We start from the raw sequence: 10,498 nt of genomic DNA on the forward strand, positions 1-10,498 counted from the left end.
CAGGGCAGAGGCGTGACCCCACCCCACCCCCCACCACCACCACCACCAGCCTCAGGGGACTCGGACGGTCTGAGCCCAGTCGCCTCCCTCCCTCCCAGGATTTCCCAAGAGGAGATGTGGGTCTTGTACGTAATAACTTAATCACGTTGTCATCTTTAAGGGCTGAGAGGACCTTGTAGCTAAGATGATGTCATTTATTTAAATGATTTGCAGTTTAACTATTTTAACTCTCTTCCTTTTAGGACCTTTTCTTAGCATTGGCTTCCATTCATTTATTAGCTTTACTTTTACACTTTCAGGCAATTTTTTAAAAAGTCGAGGGGAAGGAGATCTAGAGGTTTTAGAACAGGGGTGGGCAAACTTTTTGACTCGAGGGCCACAATGGGTTCTTAAACTGGACCGGAGGGCCGGAACAAAAGCATGGATGGAGTGTTTGTGTGAACTAATATAAATTCAAAGTAAAGGAGCGGAGGGGAGAGCAAGAGAACCCTCCGCTCTTTCGGCTCCGCGGGCCGGATAGAACAGCCGAACGGGCCGTATCCGGCCCGCGGGCCGTAGTTTGCCCACGGCTGTTTTAGAATATGTTTGTACATCAATAACCACCGATGATATTTGCAAAACATAGAGGATTTATTTTCCGAACGACAGTGGACAGGGCAGCGTCGGCCTAGCGTTTCCTCTCTGCTGCTTCCGGACCAAGCGTGTCTGATGGTACTTTCCGAAGCCGGCTGGTCTGAGATGACAGGTGGGTGGTCCTCACTTCAGACGCAGTACTTCCAGAAGCACTCGGAGGGGTGCCCGCGCTTCCAGTGCTGCTCCCTGATTCGGGCCCAAAGGCGATTCCGTAAACCGTCGGGGCCTCGTCCGGAGAAAGCCTGCAGCCCGAACCAGACACACACACACACGGGTCATCGGTGAGTTAAAGGAGCTGGGTCCGGACGTGGGGCCTTTCCTCTTGTTCTCAGGGACTTGACTGCAGTCCGAGCCGGGCACGTGGGCTCTAACCAGTGGCCCGTCCAGTGTGTGCGGCCCTAGGGTCGCAGCGAGTCTCCCTGCACCCTCGTCCACCTGTTTCTGTTTAAATAACCCGTCAGTGACAAGTTCCGGACGTGCGGTATCTTCTATGTAAAGCAGATCTTATTTGGCTGGAAATTAACTTCTTGGACCCTGGTTTTGGGGGGTATTTTATCCTAAATTTTCACCAGCAAATCACCCGTATGATTTTAGAACAGGGGTCCTCAAACTTTTTAAACGGGGCCAGTTCACTGTCCCTCAGACCGTGGGAGGGCCGGACTATAGTTTAAAAAAAAAATATGAACAAATTCCTATGCGCACTGCGGGCCCGGGACGAGTCGGCTGCTAAGCAGGACAGGCAGCGGCACCCGGCGGGCCGGATACATGTCCTCGGCGGGCCGCATGTGGCCCGCGGGCCGTAGTTTGAGGACGTCTGTTTTAGAGTCTTTAACCAGAATCCTTCTGTTGAGAAGAATATAAACATCTGAATGATGAATTCTAATTAGTCACAGGTAGAAGCCACCCCATCCCCTTCAGGGTTACCCCAGGAGGGACCCCAGGTGGTCTGCCCCGGTGGGGCTCAGGTGGCGTGCCGTCCCTGGGACCACGTGCCCCTGAGTAAGTGTGTACAAGGATGTTAACGGGACGGCACCCGGAACAAGCTGTTTCTGGTCAGAGTGTCTGGGAAAGGCCTGGTTAACGTGAGATGAGCTTCTCTCGGGAATTCCTGGGCCTTCCACGTGCCCACGGCCTCCATGTGCCCACGGCCTCCATGTGCCCACGGCCTCCACGTGCCCACGGCCTCCATGTGCCCACGTGCAGAGACCCGCCAGGACAGGAGCGGGGCTGGGACGGTGCTCGGCACCGCCGACGGGCTCAGGGGCCTGGGTTCCCCAGAAAGCCTGTTAGGGAACACTAATTTAGAGAGGGGGTGGGTGATGGTCAAATCCAGATTTCTCTTTCAGCATTCAAGGCCCTGCATTCATTGTCCTTCTTTCTAACCATTCGGTGTCATCCATCATTCCCCGTCACAGCCTCCCTGCTGCCCCACGGCCCTCCCCCCTCTACGGGCACCTCCACCTCAGCGTCTGCGCGTCCTTCCTCTTAGCTGTCACGCTCAGCGCTTTTCGAAGCTCCGTCTGAAGCAGAGCCCCCCGGGACCCTGGTAAGCTGCAGACGGGGACGCCTCGGTGCTGGGGGTGGGGTCGGGTGTCAACGCCTCTCACCTTTTCAGACCTCACTCACAGCCACTCACCTTGCCCGTGTTTCCTCTGGGGTTAGACACGCTGGTGCCGCGATCTGGAAAACAACATTGTGAAACGTTCACCGTCAGATCTGTTGCTTCCGTTTCACGCTGGTCTTATGTAAAACACGGCCTGGAACATTCCTAGCGCATGTCTTGGTTCTGGCCGCCCTTTCCCCGCCGCAGCGGCCCACACCCTTGTTCTCTCTCGCCTGCAGGGCTCACAGGCACTGCCTTGTCCTCAACAACTTGGCAGGTCAGCAGTTTGTCAAAAACGTTTGATAACGGACTCCTTTGTATTAAACAATGCCTGTTAAAAGGCTCCAAACGTCCGGGGCACTGGAGCAGCGCCTGGGGAGGGCAGTCATGGGGAAGCACAGGACCTTGGTTATTGCACGGTGCGTCCCGGACCTGCCTTGGTTAAGCCAGAAGGCCTGGCGCCTGTGTGGAATAGGTCCCTCGATCGAGTTTCTTTTTCCAGCAGCTCTTGCTGACCCCAGGTCTCCGTCACACGTCAGTCATTGTCCCGATCTTTCAGAGTTTCTCGCTATTGCTGTTGGTCATTGGTGACCTCTGATCCCTGAGCTCTGGTGTTACCGTTGTCGCTGTTTGGGGTGCCACAAACCACACATGTAAGATGGTGACTCACATGTATGGGTTACGGCTGCTCCACCACCCAGCCGTCCCCCGTCTTTCCCCTTCTCCGCAGGCCTCCCGGTTCCCTGAGACGCCTCGACACGGAAGTTAGGCCAGTTGCTAACCCACAGCGGCCTCGAGTGTCCAAGTGAACGGCAGGGTAGCACAGCGCTCCCTTTAACCGAAAGCTACGCCGAGTGAGGAAGGCGTGATGGAAACTGGGGTGGGCCAAGGACGAGGCTGCTGGAGCCATTTAGCCAGGTTGTGACCGCAAAGGGGAAGTTTTGTTTTTGTGTGCATCCTCACCTAAGGGTATTTTTCCCATTGATTTGCAGAGAGAGTGCAAGGGAGGGAGGGAGGGAGAGAGAGACAGAGAGAGAGAGAGAAAGAGAGAGACAGAGAGAGAGAAAGAGCGATAAGAGATGTGAGACACATTGACTGGTTGCCTCCTGCACGCACCCCGACCGGGACTGGGGTCAAACCTGTAACCCAGGTGCGTGCCCTCGACCGGGAATCGAAGCCACAGCTCTTCCGTGGGCCGGCTGATGCTCTACCACTGAGCCACACCAGCCAGGGTGCAGAGGGCCTTAAAGCGCCACTCCAGCGAACACACGAGCGGTCAGACATCGAACCAGCCTTGTTGCTGGTGTGGGGAAAGCTTCAGAGGTCTGGACGGGCGACACAGCAGCCACCACACCCCGAAGCCCAAGTCCAGTCCAGAGCAGGCTCCCAACTCTGTCCAGCCCCAGGGCGGCTGTCAGAGGGGAGGGAGCTGCAGGAGGAGGCGGACGCTGGCCGAGGCTGGCTCATGAGGTCTAAGGAGAGAAGCCGTCTCATCACATCTAAGTGCAGGGAACACCTTGTGTGGGAAGCAGACGCCACCCAGGACTTGCCTGACTCAGAGGAGCAGTCAGTGCCTGGCGTCCGGACAGGCTGGCTCCCTCGTGAGGGGCTCACGCTGCTGGCGGCTTTAAGCTGAAGCCAGCGCTCATGCGCCACCTGGAAACCCTCCGGCCTTAGGAGCAGACTCAGGCTCCTTGCCTGTGCTCCGTGAACGGCCAGCAGCGCCTGGCTGGCCACGCTGTTTGCAACACGGGCTGCTGGGTGGCTGAAGCCCGCTGTGGAGACTTCCTGCCCGGGAAACAGGGGTTCCTTTCCAAGTAGCACTGCTCCCTGGCAGTGCCCCGTCCCCCCTCGCTCTCTGACGGACATGGACCGTGAGGGTCGTGTTGCTTTCATGCCGATGCAGCCGCCTGCAGCCGTGGGCCGGGGGGCCCTGGACTGGCACGTCTCATTATTTAAGAACTGCGTGGTGTGAGGCCGGAGCTGCCAGAGATGGTGGTTCCTCTGGCGGATCCGGCAAAGTCCATGGAAACCCGCGGGGAAGGACTCCCCGCTCTAGACGCCGCCAAGAACAGCCGCGACTCGGGAAGAGGGCAGAATGTCAGCCTCCAAAGGGGGTGGAAGACGTTGGCTCCGGCCCTCGTGGCAGCTTCGAGGGGCTAAGACGTCAGTGGAGGAAGAACGGCGAGAAGCAGAAGCAGACGTGGAGCTGGAAGATGGACCGCGTTGCCACGTCTCCTGTGAAACCACCGGTGAGACGGCGCTTCCCACGGGGGGCGAGGAAAGTGGCCTCGAGACGGACCCTCCTCCTGGCGCAGGTTGTCAAAGTGACCACCACGGGCTCAGGGCGCCAGGCACCGAGGGGATGGGCAGCGAGGACGGCCAGCGTTTGGAGCTCTGTGGGTCGGGTGGCACCAAACAGCCCCACGGGCCGCGGAGGAAATTGTCGTGAAAGGAGAGTCGAAGGAGCACGTCTCACTGTCTTTTCTAAGAAATCGCCACAGCCGCTCACCTCCAGCCCCACCACCTGACAGCAGCCACTCACCTCCAGCCCCACCCCCTGCCAGCAGCCTCCTCACCTCCAGCCCCACCCCCTGCCAGCAGCCTCCTCACCTCCAGCCCCACCCCCTGCCAGCAGCCGCCTCACCTCCAGCCCCACCCCCTGCCAGCAGCTGCCTCACCTCCAGCCCCACCCCCTGGCAGCCAGCAGCTACTCACCTGCAGCCCCACCCCCTGCCAGCAGCTGCCTCACCTCCAGCCCCACCCCCTGCCAGCAGCTGCCTCACCTCCAGCCCCACCCCCTGCCAGCAGCTGCCTCACCTCCAGCCCCACCCCCTGCCAGCCAGCAGCCACTCACCTGCAGCCCCACCCCCTGCCAGCAGCCGCCTCACCTCCAGCCCCACCCCCTGGCAGCCAGCAGCCACTCACCTCCAGCCCCACACCCTGCCAGCAGCCACCTCACCTCCAGCCCCACCCCCTGCCAGCCAGCAGCCACCTCACCTCCAGCCCCACCCCCCTGGCAGCCAGCAGCCGCCACGGAGGCCCGGCGCCCCACCAGCAGCGAGCCGTCAGCGGCCGGCGGCTCAGTGGCGGGGTCTTAGGTAAGGGCGCAGTGCGTTGTTTTGGACATAACGCTGTTGCACACTTAATAGGATGCAGGTTCGTGTAAACAGGCACATGCACTGGGAAAGCAAACATTTCACTCTTGCGTGACCTGCTTTATTGCGGTGGCCGCTGCACTGCGGGCTCTGTAACCCCCGCGCGGCTCAGGGGCGTGCCACAGCCTGCGCTGGCACGTGGTGCCACCTTGTGTGTGGCTGTGCTGACCATTCGGCTGCGTTTCCTCACGGGCTCCTCACCATAACCCTGTGAGGCGGTGTCTGTCATTCCTGTTTGCTGATGAAGACCCCGAGGTACAGAAGGACTGTCATCTGCTTAAGGGTTAGTGAGTGGCAGCCAGCATTTAAACTGCACCTACTAGGAACCGCATAATCCCTGCTCTCCCCCCAAAAGAAAGTCCGTGCAGAAGAAGATGCCCGAGTTTCAAGGAGAGCCGGCGCGTGCCAGGAGCTGCGGCGGAGAGAGGAGGGTGCAGGGGGCTTCATGCCAGGAAGGGACAGCGGGTGAATCGTTTGCTCATTTCATAAAGCGCCTCTTTATGTGCCGGAGGGGGGCTCTGCCGCCTCGGAGAGGAGCCTGGAGAGTGAGTCAGAAGCTATGACATCAGACAAGCTGCCGCCGCCAGAACCCCTTACCTGCTCTCCTGAGCCCCTCCGCTGCCTCCGCCCCGGGCGTCCCCAGCAGCCCGCGCAGAAGGGACAGGGACGCGCTGTCCAGTTCGCCCCACGCTGACCCGCCTCCATCAGCTGCTGAACAGAGAACGATGGGTATTAGCAATGCAGTTCCCCCTCCAGTCCGTTCGTTCCACCGGCTCCCTCTGTTCCCCATCGTCTTTGGGGCGGAGGGGGGGGGGTACCCAGGACAGGGAGATCATACTAGGGAAGCTACCCAGGCTGAGCCGGTCAGTCGTGGTGTTTTAATTAACAGAAGCGCTCAGTCCAGGTTGCCAGCCAGCAGGACAGCGAACCCAGAGGAGCGGATCTCATTCTGACTCCACGCCTGTGACCAGCCATGCCGCCAGCTGCCGTGAGTCAGGGCAGAGCTGAGCCCCGGGATCGGTTAAACGTGTTTCCACCAGCACGTGGCTCTTCCTCCTTCCCAGCCATCTGCTGCCGCCTCTGGCTCTCGGAGACCCGGGTGCAGAGATGGGAGAGGGAAGGAAAGGACTGGCTTTCTAAAAGCGGGATTCTGTTCTTTATTAAGCAGCGATGTCATCGCCGCCTCCTTCAGGCCTGCACGGGTTCCGTGTGGTTGTTAGACAAGAGTCAGCTTTCAAATACCCTTTAGGACTTGACAGTACCGTTTCCAATGTCAAGTCCGGTCGACTGGAGGCGTGTGTACGTTGGGGATAGAGCGTAGATAGGGATGGGAAGAGCAGGGAGGACAGGGAAGGCGTGTGGGAAGTGCCTGTAAGCGTGGAGACGTGGCCGGGTCGCCCTCGGCCAGGGGGCGCTATGTGGACGTTGGAGACTCTAGGAGCAGCCGTGGGCAAACTACGGCCCGCGGGCCGGATCGGGCCCGTTCAGCTGTTCTATCCGGTTCTCTTGCTCTCCCCTCCGCTCCTTTACTTTGAATTTATATTAGTTCACACAAACACTCCATCCATGCTTTTGTTCCGGCCCTCCGGTCCAGTTTAAGAACCCATTGTGGCCCTCGAGTCAAAAAGTTTGCCCACCCCTGTTCTAGGAGTCATGTAATGCATCCAACACAAGGCTGACAAGTCCCCCCCCTGCGGCCTTCATCAAAGGACAGTGAGCCAACCAGGATAAAGGCGCCTGAGCCCGTCGCAACGCTTCTGGAGAAGGTGAATGAAAACCCGTGAAGTCCGGCCGCACGCGCGTGTGTGTGTCATGAAGGATCATTCATGGAGACGCAAATGAGAAAAGATATTCAGGCCACAACGCTCACCTAAGATGCCACCCGTTTGGAATGTGAGTGAGATCCCAGCCTCATTTCCCTGAAGTTTTTTTAGTTTTTTAAATAATTTTTTATTTCATCTACATTCTTAAAAATCATAATAATGTGCAAGTTTTTGAAGACGAGCCAGCCACTCCGGCAGTTGGTGGGCAGCACACGGGGATCCGGTGGTGCTTGGCAATTATCAGGAAGTTGCTTGGGCCCTGACCGGTATTGCTCAGTGGATAGAGCGTCGGCCTGCGGACTGAAAGGTCCCGGTTCGATTCCGGTCAAGGGCATGTACCTTGGTTGCGGGCACATCCCTAGTAGGAGGTGTGCAGGAGGCAGCTGATCGATGATTCTAACTCTATCCCTCTCCCTTCCTCTCTGTAAAAAATCAATAAAATATATTTTTTAAAAAAGGTACGTGGCCCTAACCAGTTTGGCTCAGTGGATAGAGCATCTGCCTGCGGACTGAAAGGTCCCAAGTTCGATTCCGGTCAAGGGCATGTACCTTGGTTGCGGGCACATCCCCAGTGGGAGGTGTGCAGGAGGCAGCTGATCGATGTTTCTCTCTCAACGATGTTTCTAACTCTCTATCCCTCTCCCTTCCTCTCTGTAAAAAATTGATAAAATATATTAAAAAAAGAAAAAAGAAAGTTGCTTGGGAGCAGCTTTAGAGACGAGAAGTTATAAAATCGATGGCCAAGAAGAACTTTTCTTTCCCTCATTTAAAGAAAAAATGCTGAAAAGAACCCAAAATTAAAGACGAGGTAAAACCCAGGGAACCTGCGACCTAAGCCTCAGTCTTCGTTTTTGTGTCTGAAACCGAAGAGGGGAGAGCAAACTCCGGGTCTGCTTCACGCGCACATTTTTTTAAATTGAACTTGGACGGGACTGATGCAGCGTCCACCCAGAGGGAGAGGGGAAAGGGGTGGGAAGCGTGGCCTCGCTGGCTCTGGCTGCCCTTTCCGTTTTTAATGCACATTCTGTCCCAGATAACACGTCCGACGGTTACTTTTTAACTTAACGGAACAAAGGATTCAGATTTAAACATTCTAAGCCTACCGTGGGAACAACCAAATTCCGTATTCAAACAGCTCACTTAAGATAAAAGCCAGAATACCGTCTTCAGTGGAGCACAGCTTTTAAAACCGGGAAACTGGCCCAAACCAAAAGTGGGAACCACGGAAGGGACACGAAATGAGCAGTTCCCCCAGCCTGCTTTCCGCTCTCGCGTCGAGGAGACAAAAACCACCTGTTTCCACCGCTGAGTGCTGCAGGGACCCCCGAGTGTCCTTTTCTCGGCCGGGACCCGATTTAACGCGACTCCCGCTAAGGAAGCGCTCCCGTTCTCACGGTCTCTGACTCCGCACTGAAGACCAGACCGGCGGAAGGCTCTCTCAACACTAACGCGAGGGAGGAAAACTCTTACCTGAGAGCCGCAGGGCCCCCTCCCTGGAGCGCGGGGCAGGGAGGGAGAGGAGCGGCTGCAGGCATCCGAGGAAGAGCAGGCAGCAGGCGGCCAGCCGGTACATGACGGCGCCCAGACAGAGCTCCTGCTTCGGGCTCCCTCCCCAGAACGTCGCTCCGTCTCAGTGTGCGATCAGCGCCGATATATATATTATCCGGTGACCTCATCCCGAACCCTCCAGAAAAAAAGCAAACGAACCGATTGGCTGTGGAGGCTAAAAGGCAATCACTTGGCATTGATGTAATTTTTCAAGGTAATAACTCACCGGCAATAAATTTGCTGTCTTGTTCTTAGTGTACAGCGCGGATATTCTAAAAAGAGCAGTTGCGTGTATAGATCTGGCAGACGGAGCGATCTAGGGCAATCAATCATGAGTTTCCGGGTCGGGAGCGCTGGGTGGCCCAGGCTCAGATGGGATCGATGAGTCCCAGCACACGCGGCGCTGACTGTCACGAGGCGTGTCCTTTTCCTCCTTTTAACCCCATGAGCGAGTCCATGGGCTGCCGCTGCGTTCGGGACTGCGTCTCCGCAGAAGGACAATGCGGAGTGAAACTTAAACCCAGTTACTCACAACAGGGAAGACCCATTCAAACACATGGCATCCATTCAGGCTCAGGCAGGTTTTGCACAAACATGTGGCCTCCGGTAAAGCTGCCAGCACGGCCCTGGCTGGTGTGGCTCAGTGGATAGAGCGTCGGCCTGAGGACTGAAGGGTCCCAGCTTCGATTCCGGTCAAGGGCACATGTGCAGGTTGCAGGCTCCATCCCCAATGGGGGGCGAGCAGGAAGCAGCCAATCAATGATTCTCTCTCACCATTGATGTTTCTATCTCTCTCTCTCCCTTCCTCTCTGAAACCAATAAAAATATATATTTTTTAAATAACTGCCAGCACGGGTGTCTTCAGAGGAGGGCAGAGCCTTTCCTTAGAGTTGGTGTCACGCAGGGAGGAGCGAAGAACAAGCCTGAAACCTTGCTGGTCGGTATTTCCAGAACTTCCCTGCTGTGTACCACCGCCCGGCCTGGTGCAAGCCCAGATTGGGGCAGCCGCCCCCTCTAGGCTGCCCTCCAGGCTGCCTTCTGCCCCACCAGCCTCCACTCTGCACAGCACGCACGAGCTCTTAGCACGTAAGTCAGATCATATCCGGTTTTTTCCTCAAAACCCTATACAGACCTGAACATAAAAGTTAAAACTACAGAATTACTAGGAAAAAAACACACACACACAAACAACCTTCAGGCAGGCAAATACTCCTTAGGACACCAACCACGTTAAAAACAAACCACAAAAACCCGGGTAAATCGGACTGCATCAGCATGAGAAACGTGCTCTTTGAAAGAGGCTGTTAAGAAAATGAAAGACCAGCCAAAACCGGTTTGGCTCAGTGGATAGAGCGTCAGCCTGTGGACTGAAAGGTCCCAGGTTCGATTCCGGTCAAGGGCATGTACCTTGGTTGCGGGCACATCCCCAGTAGGAGGTGTGCAGGAGGCAGCTGATCGATGTTTCTAGCTCTCTATCCCTCTCCCTTCCTCTCTGTAAAATATCAATAAAATATATTTAAAAAAAAAGAAAAAAAAGAAAATGAAAATGAAAGACCAACCACTATTCGTGAAGCACAGGCCCGACAACAAGGACGTCTCCTGGAGATTCACAAACACCCCCAGGGAGAGACTGAGCAAAGCGCTGGACGGCTGCTTCCCCAGAGATGGTCTACAGGAGCCGGTGGGGCCATGAACAGCACCCGCCCCGTTTCACAGAGACACGCAGCCAAGAC

General features: G+C 56.6%; 1 protein-coding gene across 2 annotated transcripts; it reads right to left on the minus strand.

Annotated features, from left to right (window-relative positions):
* Nucleotides 1-567: 567 nt before the first annotated feature.
* UTS2 (urotensin 2) lies at nucleotides 568-9,066 on the minus strand. 2 transcript variants are annotated; one of them, XM_080655561.1, is made up of 5 exons: nucleotides 8,992-9,066; nucleotides 8,688-8,901; nucleotides 5,992-6,102; nucleotides 2,270-2,313; nucleotides 568-875 (listed from the first exon to the last, which is right to left on the minus strand). In XM_080655561.1, exons 2-5 carry the CDS (start codon nucleotides 8,788-8,790, stop codon nucleotides 762-764), a joined length of 372 nt encoding a protein of 123 aa, XP_080511687.1. In that variant the 5' UTR covers nucleotides 8,791-8,901; nucleotides 8,992-9,066; the 3' UTR covers nucleotides 568-761. The 2 variants fall into 2 exon arrangements, 1 of the variants encoding a protein (XP_080511687.1); XR_013959899.1 differs by lacking the exons at nucleotides 8,688-8,901; nucleotides 8,992-9,066 and adding an exon at nucleotides 6,245-6,304 and having other exon boundaries at nucleotides 615-875.
* Between the last annotated feature and the right edge of the window lie 1,432 nt (nucleotides 9,067-10,498).

The sequence above is a fragment of the Plecotus auritus genome (genome assembly GCF_963455305.1).
Source record: "Plecotus auritus genome assembly, chromosome: 2".
NCBI lineage: Eukaryota > Metazoa > Chordata > Mammalia > Chiroptera > Vespertilionidae > Plecotus > Plecotus auritus.